Genomic DNA, 26,054 nt, shown 5'->3' on the forward strand with positions numbered 1-26,054 from the left:
TGCCTGCTTCCCCATGGCACTGTGTCAGGGACCAGAGGAGACAGTCAGGACGCTTTGCATCAGTAGTCCCCCTCCAGAGGAAAAGGCAAGTAACTGTCCTTCTTGTAGGAAGCGGACTGTGCGAGAGATTCAGAAAATATTGAATGGAGATCAGGAAAAGCTGCCTGAGAGGAAAAGACATTTCAGCTGCAACTCTGTGGACCTAAGGGAGGGGAGGTCTCTCAGATGAAATGATCCAGAACTGGCAAAGGTGGGAAAGTACAAGGCATGTCCAAGAAACAACCACATTCTTCGTCTCATGTCACTGATAATGTCCTCCCATGACAAAGATCGTACTTGAGGGAATATCCCTTTGACATAAGTTAAAAATGATAATAATAATAATAATGCAAGATTTTCAAGGCCTGTAAAGCAATCAAGTGCCTGTTTGGAGTCAATTCAATTCCCCATGCATCCGTGAGGCAAAACTTGCTCTTCCATAAAATGAGCTTCTCTGAATCCACAGTCATCCCAAGCTTAAATAAGTGTCAAATATTTTGCACATGTTAAATAAACACCTAGAGATAATACTGTGTGGTTAGGAATGTTTCCAGAAAGCATATTCTGATATTTCATAAATTATATATAAAGCAGCTATAATTCCTCTTATAATTTTTTATTAAATTCAGCACACAATCAATTAAATGTACTGAATCAAGAGAGTATAAGCATGTGGAGATTTAGCATTTATTGATTAGTATTAACTGCATCAGTAATTTTATCATGCACAATTTTTAAATTGGCTAATCCTTCACCTACATCCCATGTGGGTGCTGGTTCGTGTCCTGGCTACTCCACTTCCCATCCAGCTCCCTGCTTGTGGCCTGGAAAAGCAGTAGAGGAAGGCACAAATACTTGAGACCCTGCACTCACATGGGAGATCCAGAAGAGGCTCCTGGCTCCTAGCTTCGTATTGGCTTAGCTCCAGCCGATGCGGCCACTTGGGAGGTGAATCAACGGACAGAAGATCTTCCTCTCTATCTCTCCTCCTTTCTGTATATCTGACTTTCCAATTAAAAAAATAAATAAAATAATCTTTCTCTACATTTCATGGTGACTCTTTCCCCATCTCATCACCTTAAGACACATAAATTTGGTGCAACTCTTCCCATTTGCCAACCAGATAATTCCAGTACTTCTCTGGAATTTATTGGTCTGCAGCAAGTATTATCTGTACAAAATCAAAGTCTGACTATTGTACTTCCCACCTTGCATTTCTTCAAAGCTACCAGGCTCCTCAGCTTAATAAAGAAAATCTTCCCAGTGCACTCATCCAGCTGCATCCCTCATCTGAAATTCAGCAGCAAATGGCAGAGCTGTGAGTCCTTCCTGACCCTTTGCCCCTCAGGCTTCCTGAACTCCATCACTCTTTTTGCCGTGTGCCCCAACCTCCATTAGAACACCCCTCAGTGTGTAACACCATTGTGTGTTTCCATGTCTTGGTCACTTATGGACCACCAATGCCTAACACACACACACAAAAAATATTTGTTTAAAACATGTTAATGGTCATTTTAACATAGTTACCAAATCTGGCTTGAAAAGCTTTCTCACTATTAAACTGACCTTTCTGAACCTTCAGGAGTATTATTAAATATTAAAGAACCTTAAAATGTGAGTGCTGTGTGATCTGCTTCAAACCTCCCACCAAGTGCTCACCCGTACTCTTTCCTCTTTCCTCTCCTTGTCTAGGCAAAAACCTAACTCTTTGCCTCCATTGATCCTACTGCGAAAGCCCCAGAATCATTGGTCAACTGCATGAAATCAAGTTCACAAAATGCAGGTATGATGTACCTGAGACAGACACGCTGAGTCCAGTGAGACGTGTGAATGGCTCTATAACAAAGCATTGAGATGTGTGCCTTCAAGACATGGGGTGGGGGTGATGGAGCAAATGTTCTTGGGAATAGGGAGGCAGGTTATAAGGTCTCCTTTCTGTATTTCTTTGGCTGATAGTTTTGTCCCCTTTTGAAGAAGCTGTGCTAGGGCTAGTGTGATAGCATAGCAAATTAAACCTCTGCCTGCAACACTGGAAGCAGTATGGGTGCCATTGAGTCCTGGCTACTCCACTTCCCAGCTCCAGCTCCCCAATAATGCACCTGGGGAAACTGCAGCAGATGGCCCAGGTGCTTGGGCCCCTGCACCCATGTTAAAGATCTGGATGAAGCTCCTGATTCTTGCAGTCCTTTGGAGAGTGAACCAGTGGATGAAAGATTGTCTCCAACCTCCTCTTCCTCCCTTTGTAACTCTGCCGTTCAAATAAGTAAAAATAAACCTTTAATTAAAAAGCTGTCTTTTTTTCCCATTAATTTCTACAGATAGAGAATCTGACAAGTGATTTCTTCCATTCAAAAGATCACAGCATGGTGGCTGCTCTGCAACACTGACCTAACCATAGCTGGTCAACTATGAATGATTTCATGCCAGGTTTCCTGGGGTGCCCAATGTTTTCTGAATGCTCACCAAGTGCCAGGACCTTACATGTACACAATGTCCCTTAAATATTCTCAGGAACCCATGAGGTACCCATTGTACTCACAGAGCCCAGGGGAAACCAAAGCTTGGGGACAACAGCCCGAGGTACAGAATTAAAAATCAGTCAAGCGAAATCCCCAAGCTCAAATTCCAGCCTGTGTCCCAGAGGCCCCCTGCTGAACCTGGGGATACTTGGACAAGTAGAGAAAGGACAGTCAGGGCACATCCAGGGAGCTTCTCTAAAAGTAGGAAGCATCCAGAGATTGAGTTAGCAGTCAGAGATTTCAATGTGTATCCCCTCACTTCAGTTCTTTGTCACAATTAAGGCTACCCCTATGCCTTCCAGGAGACCATAGGAACCATTTCTTGATTAAATGGGAATGATTTTAGCATAGAAATATGTAAATGTTGACTAACTCATCAAAAGCTATTCAAGATGGCACATATTCTTTCTTGATGCAGTCCCCAACAAGTCCACACCATCCATCCTATGATGCTAAGCCTCTCAGCATTCAGTGCCTTTTGGAGAATGCAATGACATGTTTCCAGCTGTAGCAAATGTCCCAGCTCACAACCCTTAGTTGATTGACACAATAAAGCCAGGTAAGCTGGGAAGAGCATTTGCAAATATAACAATTCTAAGAGGTAATAATATTTTAGTGGTATTTTTGTATGATATTCTTTAATGAATCAAGCTTTACAGATGAACACAATTAAAATAACCAGGTTCCTTAAGAACTTCCTTCTTAGCAGAGTATCTAAGAGATCCAGTAAAGCTGACATTCAAGTAAGAGTCAGACTCATGTTTTTACATCCTTCACCCAGCTGTAGCTTAGAAAAATGATGAAAAAAAGTTCATTCTTGAATGATTCCAGCATTACTTTCTACCCCTGTTCTTTCTTAATATTACCAGGATCCCACTAGCTTCAAAGTTTCTCATTTCTCTAAATCATCCTGGCAAAACGCGTTGAGTTGAAGGAGCAAAGGTGTCTTCAAGCCTGACTTCTCCTTAAAGCCACGATTTAAGTTATCCTGGCACATTCCTCTCAAGTTAAAACTGGCTTAAGCTTTCTCATTACTGAGAGGAAGGTTAAAAGGGAGTGGAATGATATGAGAAGGGGAAAATCTCTAATTTGTCATCAATAAAATAAATCAGGAAAAATAGCCTTTAATCTTAAGAGTACGATTTACTGATTTAGTCATTTATTTACAAAATTGATGGAAATTGTTAACAAGGAGTTAATTGATTCAAGTCACCTGATTACCACAGTTAATTAACCACACAGACTTAATCTTCTTTGAAAACATCGACTAATCATTTCCCAGGTGTCAAGGGGTAGATCGTTAAATAAAAAATAAACCTCTGTCCTCCTCTTCGAGGGAGATGTCTTGAAAGTGTTTTCTTTACAGATTCCAATCTAGCCACAAGCCACATTGGGGGAAACTGCCTTATATATGGCCACACTGAGTGCTGCTATCTTTCAGAGCTTTTTTTTCTATATTATAATAAGAGCAAGCCAGGCTTACAATTTTACCAACCATGTCATTTTGCATTGCTTCAAAAATGAGCAAGGAACACTCTCTGAATCAAAATGAACAAATGAAAGGCAACTGAGACTTTCATCTGGGAAAGTGAGTTTTCAAAAAAGGAGCTTTGAAAAAAAAAAGTAGCGGCACTTTATTTGGAGAGTGTGACCACCACAAAGAAACAGCACAAGGGATGTGACTGAACTGTTTAATCCTGACTGTGGGGGTGGTTACACAAACATATGTGTTAAAACGTACAGAAATGTACACACATATATCAATTTTACTATTAGCATTTAAAATAAAATAAAGCAGATCATAAACACCAAAACTATAGCATATTATTGCTTATTCTGCAGGCAGAAAAACTAAGGCCAACCAGTTAGCTTCACCTCAGTATATAAAAAGGAACAGACTATGAGAACAAGTATTGTTGGAAAAAAAAAGTCAGAAATGCATCCAATGGGTCTCTTGTTAATCTAGTGCTCCATTAATGCAACTACTGCTTCTCTTCAAGAAAAACAGAGCCAAGCACCTTTGATCTATCAATGTACCCAAGGGACAGGACAATTCTAGGGACCCAAAGTTTCAGGTCACTGTGACAAGTCATGCCTGGATCTCCAAAAGAAAAAGAGATCTAGTGCCACAATAAAATTCTACCCCTCCTGCCTTTCCTCTGCTATGGCTCTAACCACAGCAAAATACTTGGAAAATAAATCTGGAATACCCATTACATGCACAGACTTCAGCCATTAAAGACTGCTTTGATTTCTCTTACAGAAGAAGGGAACCTATGGACTACGATACACATCCTTCCTGGCACAAGTGCACTGTGCTCTCCCATCTGCACTGTCGGGTTTAATCATTTACAGTGAGATACATCCAAGTTTTGCTGCCATCCAGTTAGTATGCTCAATTTTTAAACCCTGCATTTTGTTTTTCACCAGAACTTCAGCTTCCAGTGATGAGTCGACAAATTCTTTCAACACTTCACTGCACCAAATACTAGGGGAGAGGTAAATTTTTATGTCAGAAATGAACTGGAAAGAAATTAAGAATTTTGGACTTTAACATTATGATAGTTGACTTTATTTGCATAGTCTTCATTTCATGCTAACTTCAAAAAATAAATGGTCTCTTATCAACAGTAATCACTATAGTCTGGAAAAACAATAAATGCAACATGTATTCAAAATGCAAGAGCCTCTTCTCCAACTGCACTAATGGTTCCCTAAGGAATTAAGGATAGTGGCTTATAACTGTTCCGAGTGCCAACCTCTCCTGTTGTTGTAGCCTCTCCTGTTTCAGTCATGCTAGCTAACTAAATGAAGGAAAGCCATTCTAGAAAATAAGAAGTCCTATCTTTTGGGGTCTGAGTCTTAAAACATGACCATAGCCACTTCCTATAAAACACTGGTAGAATAAGCAGAAGTGATAATGCCAGGACAGGTCTTTGGCACATAGGTTACAACATTGCTTGGGATGTCCACATCCCACATTACAGTGCCTGAATTCAGGCAGAAGCTCTGCTTCCAAGTCCAGTTTCCTGCTAATGCACCCTGTGGGATGTAGCAGGGGATGACTCAGGGACCTGGATTCCTGCCACCCATGTGGAAAATCCAAAATGAGTTCTTGGCTCCTGTCTTTGGTCTGGCCCAGTCCCAGGGGTTGCAGGCATTTGGGGAATGAATAAGCAGATGGAAGTTTTCTCTTTTCCTCTCTATTTAAATAAAAACAAATTTTTAAAAGATATTTGCTTAAAAACTAAAAAAGCACTATCACATTTTTTCCCCAGAAAAAAAGATTGACTTTCATTTAAGTCTACCTCTCACATTCTGGTATCCTCTTTCCCTCGGTCATCCCCCTCAAAACATGTCAGCTGTGGGTGTCACGGTTCCTGAACCTCACCCTGAGACACATGTACTATACATTGGTATCTCAGCCAACTACCATTCAAGAGTCAACATTTCCACACACTGGCAGAATTTGAGTGGAAAACAAAGTCTTCCTCTGCACAGCTGGCTCTGGAAATGACAGAGCAGGCATCTTCAATCATGGTGAGAGCTGCCTTTATGCTAAGAGGTGTTCAGACGTAGCCATCGCATAGGAAATGTCTTCTCCATCTTCTCAAGGGTGATTTGCTCCATGTTGGAAAGAAACCCAATTCTCATCTGGTTGTTTACTTTCTTCTAGAACTTCAAATTTAAAAAAAAAGCTTTGTAATTTTTCCATCAATATTAAGCAACATAAAATCAATATCATTAAAATGTCTATACTGCCAAAAGCAATATATACATTCAACGCAATCCCAATCAAATTGCCCAAAACATTCTTCATGGAACTGGAAATAATGATCCAAAGGTTCATCTGGAAGCACAAAAAACCACGGATAGCTAGAACTATCCTGAAGAACAGGAAGTTAGCAGGGGGAATCACAGTTCCGGACCTCTGGACATACTATAGGGCAGTGGTTATCAAAACAGCGTGGTACTGGCACAAAGATAGAGAGGAAGACCAATGGAGCAGAATAGAAACGCCAGAAGGAAACCCACACAGATACAGCCAAATAATCTTTGACAAAAAGACAAACGACAACCCAGGCAAATGGGAAGGTCTGTTCAATAAATGCTGTTGGGACAACTGGTTGATAGCCTGCAGAAACAAAAAAATAGATCCACATCTCTCACCATACACTAAGATCAGATCTAAATGGATAACAGATCTAAACCTACATCCAGAAACCTTCAAACTTTTGGAAGAAAATGTTGGAAACACACTGGAACACTTAGGGGTAGGCCCTCACTTCCTAAAAAAGACTCCAGATGCAGTAGAAATCAAGACCAAAATAAACAATTGGGACCTCATCAAACTAAGAAGCTTCTGTACAGCTAGAGAAACAATCAACAAAGTAAAAAGGCAACCCACAGAATGGGAGAAGATCTTCGCACACGACATAGGTGATAGAGGGCTAATATCCAGAATATACAAAGAGCTACAAAACAACCAAAATGTCAAAACAAACAACCCACTCAAGAAATGGGCACGGGAAATGGGCAGACAATTCAGTTCCATTTTAATGCAACTTCACTGTCACAAACATGGGGCCATGCCAAGTACATAGAAAGTGCTCAAAAACAAGGAGCCAGCATCATTTTCCCAACTTCTTTATTCTGACAAATATGCAATTCAGTCATTACCCTGCTTCTACCCTATTTGTTACACGTGGAGTCCTCAAAAGAATGGGGACTGAGATGAGAAAGGCTGTGCCCCACAGGACATGGCCATGGCCCTTTTCTTCAGCAGTCAGGGGCCCTCTTGGGTACGGCCCATTTTTCCTTCATTCATCAGGAACAAGACCCACAAATGTCCCAACTGGGCATGCGATGTTCTTTCCACTGCAGTCCAAGTCGCCTCCCTGAGTCAGGAAACCACTCCCCTTCTCAAAGAGAGCCTTTTGTCCGCTCAAGGCTGTTTTCACTGGGCTGTGGTCGCAGGCAGCTTTCTTTTGTGTTCTGTTTAAATACAGAATGACAGTCCACTAACGTAAGGCCTAAAAACTCTGGCTTATCTTTTTGTAAAAGCTACTGTATCAAATCTGTCCCCAAAATAGCAGAATGACCCACTCTGCACGGACAGGGGAATTCTCACAGGGTAACGAAGTGTCTGGGATACAAGGGAAAAAGGCTTATGTGAAACTGTCTACTCTCAAACGCACTGGGAATCACCACTGGGGCAGAGGAGAGGGCTGTATATAGGATGGAGCAATGTGGCAGGGGGCTGGGGGGAGTCAAGTGAGAAACTGCGTTGCTAAGCCACTTGCTTTGATAGAGACAGCAATTTTCTTTTTTTTTCTCCATCAGGACTTTGACAAGGCCTCCAGAAGCCCAAAGGAATTAAGGGCTGGCAATGCCAGGGGCACCGTGATGGGCTGTGGATGCCCCTTCTCAGCACCCATGGTGACAACCATCTGTCCATTCACACGTTCAACTTTATTTATTTAGCCCTATTCTGGACCCTAGGGATAAAGCAATGGATAAACAAGATGAAAATCCCTGGTGGAATCTGCATCCAAGGGAAAGGAAAACAATAAGTATGTAAATAAGTAACTAATTAAGTTATGTACCTAATGTCAGACCATGAACGGTGACAACAGGAAATCGGGAAACAAATCAACAGAGGCCACCCTGAGCTAGTGACCTGCGAGCCATCTTCTAGGAGTTAAGGAAGCCAGTCAGACACCAGGGGACTTAGGAGTGCTCCGGAAGAGAGAAAACAAGTGCAAAGGCCTGAAAATGCTCATCATGCTGAGGAAAGGTGAGGATACCCTCATGCCTGGAACTCTGTGAGAAAGAGAGAAATGAAAAAGATGAGGCCACAGAGGTGGTGAGGGCCCTGCAGACTGTCAATAAGGAACTTGACTTCGGGGCTGGTAAAGTGGCATAACAAGCTAATCCTTGGCCTGCGGCATAAGTTTGGGAATAGTTGCTCTACTTCCTGATCCAGCTCCCTGCTTATGGCCCAGGAAATCATAAGAAGATGGCCCAAATCCTGTATCCACATGGGAGATATAGAAGGGGTACCTGGACCCCAGCTTCAGACCAGTCCAGCTCTCTCTCTCACTCTCTCTAAATCTCTCTCTCCCTATGTAACTCTGACTCTACAAGTAAAAGAAATAAATCTTTAAAAAGGAGCCTGACTTCTCATGCAGTGAGCAGCGGTACACCTGGAACATGTGCCCCCTACATTCTGCATCAGGGTAGGACAGACAGGTTTTCTGCCTGCTTTGGGGTCTGCTGTAAAAGGCCCTGCCTTAGGTCATGTCTTTTGCAGGAAGTTCATATCCTATGACCACGCGTGACCACTTCAGCCTACCCCAGGGGTCCAGCAAGACAAATTCTTGCTCCAGAGCTTCCACTGAGTTGACAAAGGCCTTGGCATAGTGCACTCCAAGTGCCATCTCAATGTCTTCCTGAACAACCTAGTTGTGTGTGTGACAGAAACCATGGGAGCTTTTCAGTAGAAGAGCGCCAGGATCTGTCTGACATTCTGAAAGTGTTGCCACAGATACTATGTTAAGAGTAGGCAAGAGGGGACAGAGGGAATTAGATTGACCAGTAAAGAAGTTATGGTAACAACCCAGGCAACATCAATGTGGTAGACCTAGGTGAACATGATCAGATTCTAGATATGTTTCAAAGATCAAAACAACAGTATTATCTGGTGGATTAGCTATGAGATAGAAAAGAATATGCAGCGTCAAAGCAGAAGCTGAGGATCAAAGTTGAGCAGGAAAGTGACTTCACACACAAGTTTTCGATAACTATTGAACAGCCAGGTGGATATGTCAAAGGAGCAGTTTATGTATACGGGTCTAGAGTTTAGGGTCTGGGATTAAATTCATAAATTTGAAAGTTGCCAGCATATAGGCTAGTACAGAAAACCATGAAACAGGATGAGGTTACAGAGCAAGTAGTGCAGTTAGAGATGAAAAAAAGTTAAGATAGACAAGAACAAGCCTGAGCTATCCAGAAGGGGTCAGCAAAGGAAGGAAACCAAGAGGCTGCAGGTTTGTGTTTTGGTGACAGGATACACCTTGTGCAATGCTGCTGACCTGTTAACTAAAATGAAAGCTAAGAGTGGAACCATTAGCTTCATCAACATGGAACCCACCAGCAACTTCAACAAAACAAACCCTGGTGGGATGGAGAGAAAAACCCTGAATGTCAAAGATTTAAGGGGGAAAAAAAAACTGGAGAGGAATTATAGTGCACATAGATAGCTCTGTCCAAGAATTTTGCTGTAAAGAGAAACAGAGAAAATTGGGTGAAGGAAAAAGAGAACTTCGTGACAGAGAAGATATTTGCTACAAGGTGAGAGGGGAGTAAGTTCAAGGACATGAATAAACCAGCTGGGTTAAAGGGCATGGAGAGTCTTCTCCCAACAACAGGTAGAATGACAGACCACGCAAAATGAAGTGCAAGTGATGGCTGAGTCATGGGAGCACTTACCTCCTGACAGCTTCCATTTGCACATTAACATAAAGCGAAATCAACATCTGAGCAAGCAATGTCAGAGGTGGGGAAATGGGAGGCCACAGGCGGGACACAGGAGCATGAGGGACTAGGGCGGAAGACAGCCGAGAACCCAGATTCATTTCAGGAATGTAAAGACAAGTCTTCACAATTTGGTGGTTTTCTCCTGTCACGTTCAGCTACAGACATGTAAATGTGAGCATTTGATCCAATCAGTGTTAGTGTCACAGGTTTCTAAAAGCAGGATCAAAGGCCCAGGCTGCTGAGTGAATGGTATATACAAGCAAGGGTTTGTTTTAATTTCATTTTTACATTTTAATTTTTAATTACTTTTAACACATTCATTGTGGTTTGTTGATAATAATTTTAAGAGCATTATGATATTCTCTTCCTCTTATCCTCCTTCCTTCCTTTCCTCTCGCTCTCTCCCTCCTTTCAAGGAAGGGATTTTAATGAAAGACATAAAAGAAATGCTGAGGAAGTAGATAAATAAGAAATTTGGGAAACAGTGAAGAGCTCACAGGAACTGACAGTGAGTCCCAAGGAAGCCAACAAACAGTTGAAGCAGGGATCTAAAGGAAATGAGCTATGAAGTCTCCAACACTCTCATTGTAACCATGGAATAGAAGAATGTTTTAGAAGGAAATGGCCTATGCCAGGGGATGTGCTGGGACAACCTCCTGAGCAAGTGAGAAAGTATGAAGACTTTCAACAGATGTTTAACCACAGTAGACTCACTGTTCTTTGGATGAAACAAAGAGCTTCAAGGGTGTCCAGAGAAAGAGCAAAGAACACACTCAACACACACAAACAGTGGCACATATGTGAAGAACAGGGGTTAAGGCTCTGCCCTGCTAGTTAGAATGAGATGACCGTTAAGTGGGGGCAGTCTCACTGTAATTGTTGTTGCTACCTGGCAAAATTCCCATCCGAAAAAAAAACTTTAACAGATTATACTTCATTACCATGGGAAGAAATCACAACCACAAGTCAGTTCACCTCTAAATCTCAGACAAAAAAAAAAAAAAAAAACCTAAAACATATTGGTGGGAGAAGTGGAGACATGGCAGTGTGCTTCAGATGATGAGGCCACTGCCAGCAATGCCAGCATCTCAAATCGGTCCTGGCTGCCCCAGTTTCTGGTTAATGAACCTGAGAAGGCAGAAGAGGATGACTCAAGTGCTTGGATCCCTGCAACCCATGTGGGAGACCCAGACAGAGTACCCAAGTCCTGGCTTCAGCCTGACCTAAACGTGGCTGCTGTGATTATTTGGAGAAAGAACTAGTAGGTGGAAGATCTCTTTCTGCCTCTGTCTTTGTCACTCTGCCTTTCAAAGAAATAACTGATAAATCTTTTTAAAAAAATAAACAAAAACTGGGGAGAATTACCTAGATCACTTGTTCCTAACTGTCCAATCACTTGCAAACAGATGCTTGGATCCCTGATTTAAATAAGTAGAGATTTTGACTAGGAAGTTCACTCTCCTAGTCCTTCAGAGGAAGCACCAAACTAGCGGAAAGAGCTGATGACTACACAGGGTCTTTAGAAAACATAACTTTCTAAGTTATTGTGATGAAACAACGCTTTTGAAGACACACCGAAACTTTCTCCACATTGAACTTGTCCCAGATACAGATCAAGAGAACAGGCAGCCCCACATGCCCTGGCAGCCATTATGACCACAGGGGAAGCCAGACAGAAGACAAAGCTGAAACATAGCGGGGAGTTGAGTTGGGAGAAGCACAAAGAACGGGAACTGGAGCCCTGATTGTACCTGCTCTGAAACCCATTCTGCAGCACAGATTTTTCACTTACTTGAGCCAAGAAATACCTTCTATTATTCAAACCTGTTTGAATTTGGTTTCCTGTTTCTGGTTTCTTATAATAAAAAGTATCCTCCACATCCCACCCTCTCCCACATCAAAACTGACGCATCACGAAAGTATACACAAGCATTTTTCTTCCTCCCTTTGGTGAGATGAAAATTTGGGTAAGAAACTGGTCTCGTTCTTCAATTCAACCTTATTGAAGAATCTCTGTGACATAAATGACTGTGATCTTTTTTCAGTCTTTATTCAGAAAACTTTCTCCTTGCTGATGAGATGAAATCCAAAGATTTGGACTCAGAGTGACATGCAAATCCCTGATGTATATGGAATTCCAATGTCTGGCATAGCAGAATTGTAACTACTTTCTTATTCCTCTTTTAAAGAATTTCTCAACACCTACGAAGCCCTCAGAAGTAGATGTTGTTATGTAATGAGTCAGTAGATTAGTAGATAAAGGCTTATTTTCAAAGTTACCTTGAATCTTCATGTGTTACCAGTTGATGGTACACAGAATTAAGAGTATTGGTTACAATCTCAAATCTCAAGATGTGGACAATGATCAAGCCAAGGTATCCATGGTAACAGTGGCTTAACTTTTCAATGCACAGAACGGTCATTACATTTCCTCCTTCCATTCATTCCTCACTGTTTCTTATAACCTTGTGATCAAGTGTGACCTGTTGGCTAATGACCACAAGCATTGAGCTTTCAACATGGAACTTCACATTGTCTAATCTATCATTTTCTGGGACAGACATTCCCTGTAGTGTGTTTCAGTGCTATCCTAAATCAGAAGTGCCTTATTATAAAACATAATCATCTTACTTTTTTTTTCTTTTTTTATTATTTATTATTTTTAATTCATTAATTACATCGTATTATGTGACACAGTTTCATAGGTACTTGGGTTCTCCCCACCCAAATCATCTTACTTTTGAAATGAGGTTATTTCCATTCCTTCACCAATGCTGTTAGAAATAAGATTTAGTGGACAGTGATGTGGTACAGCAGGTTGGGCCTCCATGTGAAACCCGCTTCCCATAGGAGTGCCAACCTGAGTCCCAGATGTTTCACTTCCAATCCAGCTTCCTGCTAATGCAGCTAGGGAAGGCAGCTGAAGGCTGCTCAAGTGCCTGAGCACTTCAGATATAGATAAATCACAACCCAGACCCAGCCACTGCAGCCATTTGGGGAGTTGAGCGGAAGGTGGAAAATTCCTCTGACTCAATCTTTGGAAGATAAATAAGGCAGTGGAGTAAGTTGGGAAAACAGGAGCAATTTTTTTTTTTTGTTTTGTTTTGTTTTTTTTTATTTTTATTTTTTTTTATTTTTTATTTTTTTTTTAAATATATATTTTATTAGATTATTTATATATCTGAGGTGAAGGGGAATATTGAGGGAGAATCCCCACCCAGTCTCCCACCCGCCCAAGGTCCCAGATGTGGGGCATGCTGAGATACTTGCTCAAGTGGTCTTTATAGTCTTCCAGTTATGGATCGCTGCCAGTCATATCCCTCCCAGCTCGATTAGGTCATTGAAGAAGCCACTGATTGTCACAGTCCATCATGGAGTCTTCGTTTGCCCAGTATTTCGCTGCCCAACGTTTAGCTGAGGTGGTTGATTGACCTGTTCCATCCTCCGTCCTCTCCTAGCCAGGGCTCTGAACAGGAGCAATTTTTCACGGAAGAAAAAATGAAATCCCATAAAAGACTCAAGAGCTTTTATATTCTGATCTCTTGGCTCGTTTCTCAGAAATTTCCTATCCATTATGAAGTTCTGCTCCAAATTTAAAAAAAAAAGTTTCAACTCTAAATAGAAATGGAGGTTCTCCTTCCTCCTGCTCTGTTTCTGAATTTGAAGTTGCAACACAATCACATGAACAGGGAACACCACGTCTTTTATTGTAACATTTTAGTAATACTCTTCCTATAACAACCCACAGAACTACCAAAACATTTCAGTAATATTCTCCCTTTAATTCATCAATTTTCCCAGGAGTACCAGCTCTTTTTTTTTTTTTAAGATTTATTCATTTTATTACAGCCAGATAGACACAGAGGAGGAGAGACAGAGAGGAAGATCTTCCGTCCGATGTTTCACTCCCCAAGTGAGCCGCAACGGGCCGATGCGCGCCAATCCGAAGCCGGGAACCAGGAACCTCTTCCGGGTCTCCCACACGGGTGCAGTGTCCCAATGCATTGGGCCATGTTAGACTGCTTTCCCAGGCCACAGGCAGGGAGCTGGATGGGAAGTGGAGCTGCCGGGATTAGAACCGGCGCCCATATGGGATCCCGGGGCTTTCAAGGCAAGGACCTCAGCCGCTAGGCCACGCCGCCGGGCCCAAGAGTACCAGCTCTTAAAAAAAGTTCTAGAGCATATTCAAATCTGTCTTCATGTGAAAAATAAAGTAACAGTCAACTTGATCTGATAAGATGTACTACCAGACACCTGTTATTTTTGCAGCTCAGCATCTACTCAAGATTCTCCTGATAGCCTTATCATATTTTCCCAATGAAGTTCACCCTTACTCTAGGGCCTCAGGGACTGGGGATGTGACTCAAGCCCAAGCTCTGGGAATATTTCATAACCTGGGATACAGGGGCTGGTAGAGCTCTTGAGCTGCAGCTGAGATTTCTGCCTGGACCACCAGCTAACAACAAAACTCCTGCTCTTTCTACAGGACATCATGACAAGATGTGACTCCAGAGTCCTGACTGACCTTTATATCAATGGAGCAGAGGTTTGATAACGGAATCACTCCTAAGACACAAGGTGGGAAAGAAATACAACACTGGCATGACATTGGATACTATTTATTTCATTGGATCAGATGAAATCACCAACTTTTGATCATTTCTGTCCAAGAAAAAAATATTCTCACATGGGTAAACCTATTATCTGCATATTTTCAATTAGTAATTTCATTAAGTTCCCTTTTTGGCTTCAGGGAATTTAACTTAGGTAGCTTTTATAAACATCAGACATGAATAACCCAACCCAAAGAGGATATATCAATGTGTGCAGGTGCAGAATTCAGAGAAGACACCAAGATAACAGAGTATCTGGTTCTCCTCAAGTTCAGAAAAGATCAAAAAATATTTTTATGATTTTATTTATCTGCTTATTTTAAAAGGCAGAGTCAGAGTGAGACAAAGATAGAGAGATACCTTCCATCCCCTGGTTCACTCACCAAAATGGCCACAACAGCCAGGGTTGCGCCAGGACTAAAGCCAAGACCCAAGAGCTCCATCTAAGTCTGTTACATGGGTACAGAGGCTCAAGAACTTGGGCCATCCTCTGCAGCTTTCCCAGGTACACTAGTAGGGAGCTGGATCAAAAGTGGAACAGCTGAAACTCAAACCAGTGCCTTTGTGAAATGCCAGTGCTACAGACAGTAGTTTAATCCACTACACAACAGCACTGTCCTCAAAAGATCAAACTCTTAAGAGGGTTATAATGATGTTTAAAAATCCATAAAAGGGGCACAGGAGATAGCCTAGCAGCTAAAGCCCTCATCTTCAATGTGCCAGGATCCCATATGGGCGCCGGTTTGTATCCCGGCGGCCCCTTTTCCCATCCAACTCCCCGCTTGTGGTCTGGAAAAGCAGTTGAGAATGATTCACCCACTTGGGAGACCCAAAGAGGCTCCGAGATCCTGGCTTTGGATCAGCTCAGCTCCAACCATTGCAGCCACTTAAGGAGTGAATCAAAGAAGGAAGATCTTTCTTTATGTCTCTCCTCCTCTCTGTATATCTGACTTTCCAATTTAAAAAATTAAAAATAAATCATTTTTTAATCCATAAGGGAGGAGCTTGTGCATCAGCATAATAAGCTAATCCTCTCTGTGACACCAGCATACTGTATGGACACAGTCTTCAAGTTCTGGTTGCTTCATTTCTTGACACCCACATCAACATCAAGCAGCTTGATACAAGTCCTGGTTCCACTCTGGATGGCAGCTTTCGGACACTGAAAAACCTTGGGTGCATTAATGACTCAACTAGGTGGGCACCTGCCACCCACATAGGAGGCCTGGATTGAGTTCCCAGCTACAGATTAAGGCCTTCCTCAGTGCTTAACAGCCATTTTAACAAATGAATAATCTCTCTCTCTCTCTCTCTCTCTCTCTCTCTCTTCTCTCTCTCTCAGGACCCTGCACCCACATGGGAGACCTGGAGGAAGCTCCTGGCTCCTGGTTCCAGATCAGCACAGCACCGGCCATTGCGCTCACTTGGGGAGTGAATCAACAGACAGAAGATATTCCTCTTTGTCTCTCTCCTCTCTGAATATCTGGCTTTGTAATAAAAATAATTAAATATTTTTAAAATGCCTTTGGGAATGTGCTTTGATAGTCCAAGAATTTGAAAAATAGTTCTAAAGATGGGATTTTGAGGCACTGATGTGACATAAACTCCAGACCAACCTGAAAATATAAAGCTCATGGCTGTTTTAACCTAGCTTAGGATTCTCCTTTGACCTGGGACAGGTGGCCAATATTTTAATTATTTTTAATTGAAATATAATTTAATTTATTTGAAAGTCAGAGAAACACAATCTTCCATTTCCTGATTCACTTCCAAATGGCCACAACAACCAAGACTGGGCCAGACTAAAGGCAGGAGTCCACACTCCACCTGGGCCTTCCACGTTGGTGGCAAGGGCCTAAGTACTTGAACCATCTTCACTGCCCTCCTGGGCACATGGGCACGACACTGGAATGGAATCAGCAGCTGGGATTCACGCTGACACTACAACGCGGGATGGCAGTTTAGCTCTCAGTGTACAGAAATAGAAATGCTGGACCCTAACCAATCTTTTTAAAAAATTACCAAGGTCATCTACTCGTACTTGCCTTCCTCTGACAAACCTAGATGAATCAGAATGGAATTCAGAGATCTCAGAGGGTGTGGACAATCGGAGAAGTATCTGAAAATGATCAAGTGCAAACGCAAGGAATGTAGAGACCAGCCACATGCCCTAAAACAGGTATTTAATTCTTCCCTACACTCTCTTTAGGCCCCATCTCCTATCACGGATGGTTTATCTGTAAAATAATGCAGACAAACCAGTTCATATCTAAATTTCTTCCCAGTTGCAAATAAATATAAGTTTGTATTAAAACAAAACAGGTACAACGGCTGACAGCTCTGGCAGAAGCCATATAAACACTGGTAAAGAACACTGCGCAAACAACGGTAATCAACTCCTGTAAATAAGAGCAGGGATAAAGAATGAGAAATTTAACAGGACAAAACTAGCACATGTTTCAAATCGTCCCTACCATGAAACACAAACTTCACACAAAGATGTTACCGTCATAAATGGATGCCAGCTCTTACATGTACATTGCCCAATTTTTTTATTGGATTAAAGAATGTTATTTATTTAAGGCTAATCCCATTTTCTCAAAAACCTTACTAACTACATCTGATATCTAAGCATTTCTCAAAAGAACTATTCGTGAAAATGCTTGGGGCAAGCCCGTGGCCTGGCAGTTAGGGTGCTGCCTGGAGCAACTGCATCTCATGTGAGAGACTAGGTTGCGGTTGTAGACTCCCCCTCCCAATTCCAACTTCCTGTTAATATGCATCCTGGGAGACTCCAGGTAAGGGTTCAAGTGAGTGGATCCTAAGAGACACTTGAGAGACCTGAATGGGGTTCTTAACTCCTGACATCACCTTGCCCAGCCAGGTGAGGAATGAATTCTGGACTGACAAATGAAAGTGATATCTTGCTCTCATTCTCACTCTTGCTCTCTAATAAATTTTTAAAAAGAAAGAAGGAGAAGAAAAATCCCGAAAGACTTTTTCCTGTACATCAGAAAATTGGAAATATAAATAATAATCAAAATAGCATGATACCTTTAGTGTTGAAGAATAAATAAAAAGAGCTATATACTTCTTTTCATTGTCGATGTTTTCCCTTATGCTAAGCACTTATGTGTTTTATTTCTTTTGGTTCACGACATGCCAAGAGATAAGTTCTCTTATTATCTCAACTTCACAGATAAGCAATCTGAACTGACTCTAAGGTCACTTAACTAGAAAATGCGGAAGCCACTGCTGGAAACTAAATCACTTCACTCCAGAAAATTTGGGATTTCACAGAATTCTTGAAAAAAAAATATATGAAATATGAAAAATGCAAGTAATTTTAGCTAAAATTATGTTTTAAAATATAGTAACCCTAGAATGCTGAGTGAATTCCAAAGTTTTAGTGATGTGAAGTTTACAGTGAGAGTCTACTGAAAACGAAATGCTTCCATAAAGGCATTTACACTGTCATCATATTTTATGTCATAGTACAAGCCAGGATCGATACTAGAGGAATCTAGAATGCTCAACCTTCCAAGTCAAGGACATTTAGAGGATATAGGTATTAAAATGATCAAGTAGGAAGATGAGGGTTGAGAAGATCTGAGTTCAGATTTTAGAATACACACAGTTAGGAGATAGCAGGTAGCTTTTACCTTATATGGCAAGGACTTGCAAAAACCCCTCAGTTTGTTTAGGAACCTCACACATGGGAAGCAACTCAAGGAGCATGACATTTTTAGCTCAAGAAAAGAGATAGACAAGGAGCGTACTATGTTAAACCACAGAGTGTGAAATCTTGAGTTTACTTGGAATCAATGTTATTATGACCTTTGGAAAACTAGTTAATTGCCTTGTACCTTCATTTTCTCATCTGTAAATAGCACTATTAATATTAATTACTTAAAAAAAAATAAAAGATGCTGGCAAGGATATGGAAAAAGGGCAGCTCTGACAGACAACGATAATGGGTTCATAGAATAGTGCACCTACTATGTAAAACAACATGGAAACTCCTCCAAAAATTGAAAATAAACCTATCATGTGACCCTACTAATAGATATATCAAAGAGAGATTGCACGCTCATGTTCATTACAACACTAGTCACAACAGCTAAGACATGGGATCAACTGAAGTGTCCACTGACAAATAAAGACAATGTGATATATGTAAGGGGACTTCAAAAATTGCTAATTGCCCTGTATCAAAATATCACATTGCATTCACAAATACATATAATGATATTTTTTTGGAGACAGGCAGCCTAGCAGTTAAGATACTGATTCATGCATGCCTGTCCTGTGACAAGCATTTCGGGCAGTGGTTATACCCCATATCCCAGGGTCTAGATCCACTTGCAATCCAGCTTCCTCCTGCACCCTAGAAGGCAGCAAGTCACTCCCTGCCACACACATAGGAGACCATAGGAGACCTAGATGGAGTTCCAGGCTCTTGGATTCAGCTGGGTTTAGTCCTTGCTATTGCAGACAACTGAGGAATGAATCAACAGATGAAAGACTGATTTCTCTCTCTCTCTCTCTCTCTCTCTCTCTCTCTCTCCTTCCCTCCCCCCTCGTTTTCCCTCCCTCCTTCTTTTCTTTTTCAAATTCATCCTTTTTAAAAAAATATATTTATTTATTTTTATTACAAAGCCAGATATACAGAGAGGAGAAACAGAGAGGAAGATCTTCTGTCCATTGATTCACTCCCCAAGTGAGTACAATGGCCAGTGCTGTGCCAATCCGGAACCAGGAGCCAGGAACTTCCTCCAGGTCTCCCACACGGGTGCAGGCTCCTGAGGCTTTGGGTCGTCCTCAACTGTTTTCCCAGGCCACAAGCAGGGAGCTGGATGGGAAGTGGAGCCGTTGGGATTAGAACCGGTGCCCATGTGGGATCCTGGCGCTTTCAAGGCAAGGACTTCAGCCACTAGGCCACCACACTGGGCCCCAAATTCATCCTTTTAATTGTGTTTAAGAGTTATTTATTTATTTGAAAAGCAGAATTACAGAGAGGAAACAACAGAAATATCTTCTGTCCACTGATTCCCTTCCCAAAGGGCCACAAGGGCAGTAGTAAGGCTCTGCTGCAGCTAGGAGCCTAGGTCCTAGGTGGGTGGCAGGGTCTCCAAGGTGGGTGGCAGGGGCCCAAGCCATCTTCCACTGCTTTCCCAGAAGCATTTTCAGGGAGTTGAATCGAAAGTGGAGAAGCTAGGACTCCAACCAGTGCTCATATGGAGTGCCAGCAGTGGTGCTATGTCATAATGCTGGTCTCTCACTTCCTCTTAAAAAAAAAATTAAGCTAAATATGGACTTCAGAGAACATTATTATGAGGATTGTTTGAGTGTAGAAATGTAAAGTACTCCGAGCAGGACCTGCAACTGATGCAGGTGTTATTGTAACAGATATGCTATTACTTTAATTGCTACATATATTACTATAATAAAATACTATCATAAAATGCAAGATGGATGGGTGTGGACCTCCAAGAAGAGCACATAGGCTACTGAGTTAGACACAGCATAGGTTTTAGCTGTATGGGAACATTTGTAGCTGAAGCAAAGCAAGATTTCCCTTGCCGAGCAGAAAGTAACATGGAGCAAATCCTAGGGTCTATTCAGGCTATGACATGCAGATATGTAAGCCCAGGCACTATGTAAACTTTCCCTGGCCATCATAACACCCTTCTTGGATTCCCAACAAGGAGGCAAGAATTCAAAGGCAGAATTATTACTAGTCTCCTCCTGCTCCCTCGCCCCCGAACCACACTTTTTTTTTTTTTGCAAGACCAGTACTTTTTTCCCCCCAGGAAGTCTGCAACGAGTGCTGCTAGGAGTTGCTGTATAATTACTTACTTGATTCCCTCTAAGGAGCTTACGCTAAGAATTGAGGAAAGAAAGCAGATTAACCATTTGAATACATGCCACAGCCCATCCACAAGCCCTCCCCTCTCGCCTCCTTAAATGGGGGCTTCCACAGTCCCCATCCGTCAACCCCAATATGTGATCCAGGGAAATCAATTTATTGCTCTGGCTAATCCTACAACAATAGAGGTTTCATTTTCATTGTCGGGCAATTAAGTTGTCCGATGGGAAGGGGCAGCAGGGGAAAGGGGGCACCCCCATCCCCACGACAGATTAGTCCCCGCGGTAGCAGCAGCGTCCGCTCTGTCTGGTGGTCGGTCAAACGCGGCTCCCGGCTGCTACCTAGCAACGCGAAGCCAGGGAGAGAGCTCGCAGGGTCTCCTGCCGCCTCCTCGCCCTTCTCATTCATATCTCACTACCCCCCTCTTCCTTCTCTCCCAAGTCTTCTCTGCTTGTTTGTCCATCCCTCCCTTCTTCCCCTTTTACTGTTTTTTTTATTCTCCACTCTCATAGATTCCTGTTAAAAAGTATATATCTATATAGATATATATAGATACATAGCCCTGTCCCAACTTTAAAGAAATTCAAAGCCATTCCAAAAATTTACTGCATTCGAGCCCCAAAACTCTGACTGCTGCAGACGGTCCCCCATTCATCGCCACAAAAGCCCCCAGCTCCTGACTGGAAAGGAAAACCCCTTCAAGGAAAACAGTGACCAGCGGCCGCAGTTCTCTCCTCCAATCCCACCTCCGGGCCTTATCATGGCTCGTAAACGATCCCTGTCGAGAGATGCGGTCTCTTGGGGGTCACCGCGAGGGAAGGGAAGATGGGAGGGAAATGGTCTGGCCCGGGGCCCTGGGCGCTCCAAGGGGTCCTCCCGGGCGAGGCGCTCGCCGCGGCAGGTGGAACACTTGCGCTCATAGCTGCGCCTGGGACCGCAGAGAAGAAATCCGCCGCAGCGGGGAAAGGGCTGCGCAGCCGCCAGGAGAGCTTCGTTTTCCCGGTTCCAAGTGCAGAACGTTCCTCGGAAGGATGAGAACAAACCCCCGTGGGAACAAAGGCAGGGTGCGCTGTCATTGAAACCGCCCCGACTGCTCTCTCAAGTTTGCGGCTGTTCAGTTCTCCCGGCCTGCGAAGGAGAGGCGCTCCGGTTCGCAGCTCGGCAGCCCAGCAACCTGAGCGCCCCAGAGGGAGCAGCTTCGGCGCCGCCGTCCTATCCCGACCCCCGCCGGGCTGCGCACTGCTCCGACTCCGCAGCCCGCAAACCCCGACCAGGCCACCATCAATGGAGCCCTGCGCTCGACTGGTAGCTCCCGCCGGTTGATGCTTACCTTGGCCACTGACCGGCACCGACCAGGCGGAGAGAGCCAGGAACAGCACACACGCAGCCGCAGCCGTCCTGAGCTCCATCCCGGCGACGGCCGCCCCCGGCCTCGCCGTTCCTTCCTCCGGAGGTGGGCGCGCGTGGCACACTCACCACAGGCTGCGCCTCCGTCCGCGAGCGCTACTGTTGGTCGGTCCCTGGCTCAGCCTGCTCCTAGTGGCCGAAAGCCTGGCCCGGCGTCTGAGGCATCCCGTTTTCTACCCGCGCCAGTCCCCACCCTCCAGATTGTGCATAAAGCCCTTTAGACCCGACCGCCCCGGAACTAGCATGCGGGAATCCAGAGGGGCAGGCCCCCTGCCGCCCGGCCCGCCCCCTGCACTTTGCTGCGCCGAGAGCTGTGGGCACTCCAACACATGCGCGCTCAAAAGTCTCCTCCCGCGCACTCGCGCACACCTCGCTGTCACTCGCGCACTAGCACACTCACTAGCTCAAACCACACACACGCATGCCTCGGGCACGCACACCCAGTCACCCTCAAACAGTGACCTTTTCTCTCCTGGACATAGTGAGGCCAGCACGATCCTGGCCCCAGCACAAAAGCCAACTCACAATCCACGGGAAAATCTGCCAACCACTCCGTGTTAGACCCGAAAGGAGCAGTGGAAATGGTGTTCGATGCAACAGAAAAAAATTTAAAACTAATAATAGTAAGAGAAAAGGCAAGACCTATGAGCTGAGAACCAGCAAGGAATGCAAGGGAGCGAAAGAGCCGGAACAGGGGAGGGACACAGCAAAGAGCCTGCTGGACAGATCGGTGGCCTCCTCTCCCTAGTGCGAGCTCTTTGGGCTCCCGTGGATTCGTGGAGTTTTCCCTAGGGATCTGGCCTGTGAGAGAGGGGCGCTCTGCTTTTGTAGTTTAGAATCGGGGGTGGATCCCTAGTCCACTTTCTCAAACACCACGTCTGCAGGTGTCACAGTTCCTTGCTAGTGAGCGTGATTATGGAGCAAAATTGAAAAGTTTGAACGTCTACTCCGGGGTGCTGACGCCCCTTTATAGAGTCAGAGATCCCTTACCCGGCCTCCTCCCTCCCCTGTCCCCCCCCCACACACACACACACCACACACACCACACACACCCCACACAAAGCTCCCTTCTTTGCGGGCTTTGCGGGACAAGCACGCCGGGACCTGACTCCCAAAAGGGCACCACTGCTAGCACACTGCCTCGCGCTTCAGCACGCGGCCCTGCCCCCGCACCGGACGATCATCGGCGCGCACGAGAAACACGAGCGTAGCCGCGACTGTTGTGGGGCCTGAGGTTGTCCCAGAACATTCTGCCCCGACGTTTGAAGCAGCTCCGCCACGGAGTGACCGGACCGGTTTCCCTCAGCCCAGGGGACAGTAACGCACGGAGGCGGCAGCCCGTAAATCCACGTGGTCTCTGGGCAAGGCGCCGCCGCCTCCCTGCCTAGGGACGAGAATTGCTCCTTGCTGCCTGCCCGTCTGCCCGGAGCACCGGTCGCCCGGTCGTCTGATCGTCCGGGGCTCTGCTGACCCCCAGAGTCCAGATGGTGCAGCATCGGTGGGCTTTCTCGGTCACAGCAGTTTTGCGGGGAGGAGAGAAACTGTGTGTCACTTGGAAAGATCAAAAGTAATGGACCAGTGAAAAGCAAATTTAAGAGTAGGAATTAACAGAGAAGGAAAGGGTTGAGTCCGCGTCTCTTTGGAAATCCAGAGCTCTGAGCTCCGGGCAACATTACGGGAACTCCCTTCTCAATCTGCCGTGGGTCACCGAGGAAGACGCTGGATTGCGGACCTGAAGGGCGGGCGGGGGCGACCGGCAGCTGGAAGGGGGTGGACTGCGGAGGAGGGAAGCAGCAAAGGGGCGTGATTCCGCGCTCGGTGGGTGATTTATGCTGTGTTCCGGCCTGCCGAGCGCTGGTACAAGACTGCGCCTGAGTCCGGCGGTCCGACGCCCCTCCAGGGCCGCGCTGCGCAGGCAATGAGCGACCCCGCACGTCCGAATTACAAAGAGCGGCGGCGGGACCCTGGCGAGGCGCGCGCCTTGGCCGGCAGGTGGAAGAGAGGCGGCGCTGGCCGGGGGGGCCTAGCGTCCAGCGGGGGCGCGCGTGGGCGCGCCGGCGGCAGGGTGTGTGTGCACGCGCGTGCGTGTCCTTTCATCGCCGCAGTCGGGGTTCCGGGCATTCTTTTCTGCGCTAAAGGGTTTTCCTCATTGCTGGTGTCTTTGTGCTTTGGTGTTGGCAACTTAGTGGAATTCCTGACGTGGTTGCACAGCGGGACTCGGGCTGACCGTCTGAGCTAGTTACATTAGTGTACCGGGCCCAGCCCGCCGTTAATCCCAGAACCGCTCAGAGACAGAGGCAGAAGGGAGACAAGGTGAGCCAGGAAAGGGTAGAGATGGGGAACCGCTGGTGGAGCAGGAACCTTCGTCCTCACACAAAGTAGGTGTACTCACACCCTGTCCCAATAGGAATACCCGTTTTCGCCATGTAATCCCGAAACTGCAATGCTTGGAAAGAACCTGCACCACACACGTGTTAACTGCTGGAACCCACACCTGAGAATGCTTGTGGCTCCACTGAAAATTTAAAGTTATAACCAGCGTTGAGGAAAGTTTAAGCTAGTCCAGTTGTGATGTAAACCAGTGTTTTCTGTCATGCTAAAGTGTGATTTCTCACATTTCTCCATATACCAATACACACACACACACACACACACACACACACACGACTTTACAGCACTAAACCGAGAGGAAAGTGATAAAAAGTGAAATTCATTCAAATCAATTTATGTTAACAGACTTGCTTATTTGTATTATTTTACTATTCATTTGCACACTCTGTTGTTGGAAATATATTCAGAGCATTTGTTCCTATCCTGAGCCAGTCTCATGCTTCCTGTTGGTGGACTTGCGGTTGGAAAATCTTCAATGAAACCAGCTTCAGTTTGCTATTTATCCAAGCCAGATGTTCCTCCAAGTGCTCTAGAGTCAGTTGCCCACTCGACAGCTCCAATCCACTGTCCTCAGACCTCAAACCCAAGGTGACAGAGCCTGACTAGTAAACCTTGAGTGTCTCCAGAAGAGGCACACCATCCATCCCAGAGGCCAAGCCCAAAATTCATGTCATTCTTGACTACGCCTCTTTTCCTCCACCCCACAGGCAATCATTCCACCCATCTGACTTGTGGTCAAAATAGACTCCTTCCTGTCAGTTATCAGCCTTATGATAGAACCCCCCTTCCGCCCCCATCTGGTCTACTTCCAGTTGATTCATAGTGATATTTCTACCAGATGAGTCCCTTTCAACAGAAGTCATTAGAGAGGGCAATGAAATCGCTTTGGTAGATCAAGGAAAGATGTATATTTAAACAGTACAAATTGGAAATCAAAAATAATTTTCTATTTTAAAGATTTTTTTTTAATTTGACAGGGAGAGAAGGAGAGATCAGAGAGAAAGAGAGACTTCCATATGTTGGCTCACTCCCCAAATGACTGTAACAGTCAGAGCTGGGCTGGTCCAAAGCTGGAAGCCAGGAGCTTCCTCTGGTGTGCATGCAGGGGCCCACATGGTCCAGAACAAAGTGTGGCTGGTATCTTCCCAAAGGACAGATGTTAAGCTATTAAACTTGCAAGATCTGGAAGCATAGTAGTAAATGTAGTAGAGTCCAGATTAACCAAGGAACCAAGGTGAACCACTGCAATCCAAGCTAACAGAACACACAAAGCAGTTCTGTGGAATTGCTAACAAGAATGCATCACCTAGGGGCAGGTACTTGGCCTAGAGGTAAAGATGGAGGTTGGGATTTGGGCACCCATCCCATCTCACAGTGCCTGGATTCACGTCCTGACTCTACTTGCAGCTTCACTTGCAAAGGCTTCCTGCTGATGTACATCCTGGGGGTAGAAGTAGCTGGGCCCTTGACACCCAAATGAAGAGAGTTCCTGCACTCAGTGTCTGCCCACTGTAGCGTGAACCAGTGGATGGGAATCCAAGTACTTGTTCTCTCTGATACTAAAAAAAATCATTTTACATACATAACCTGAACCCAGTCATGAGAAGTCATCAAACAAACCAATGCTTCATCATTGTACAGAATGTCCAAAGTTAGGAACATTCTGGAAAATTATCT

General features: G+C 44.5%; 1 protein-coding gene across 1 annotated transcript in view; it reads right to left on the bottom strand.

The window, feature by feature from the left end:
• The window catches only part of LRP2 (LDL receptor related protein 2), a 204,196-nt gene extending 182,096 nt beyond the window's left edge, over positions 1-22,100 (bottom strand). Inside the window, exon 1 of the mRNA XM_058664591.1 lies at positions 21,910-22,100. Within this exon, the coding sequence (XP_058520574.1) occupies positions 21,910-21,988 (79 nt within the window). The 5' untranslated portion in view covers positions 21,989-22,100. The remainder of the gene's footprint in view (positions 1-21,909) is intronic.
• Between the last annotated feature and the right edge of the window lie 3,954 nt (positions 22,101-26,054).

The sequence above is a fragment of the Ochotona princeps genome, chromosome 5 (genome assembly GCF_030435755.1).
Source record: "Ochotona princeps isolate mOchPri1 chromosome 5, mOchPri1.hap1, whole genome shotgun sequence".
Classification (NCBI taxonomy): Eukaryota; Metazoa; Chordata; class Mammalia; order Lagomorpha; family Ochotonidae; genus Ochotona; species Ochotona princeps.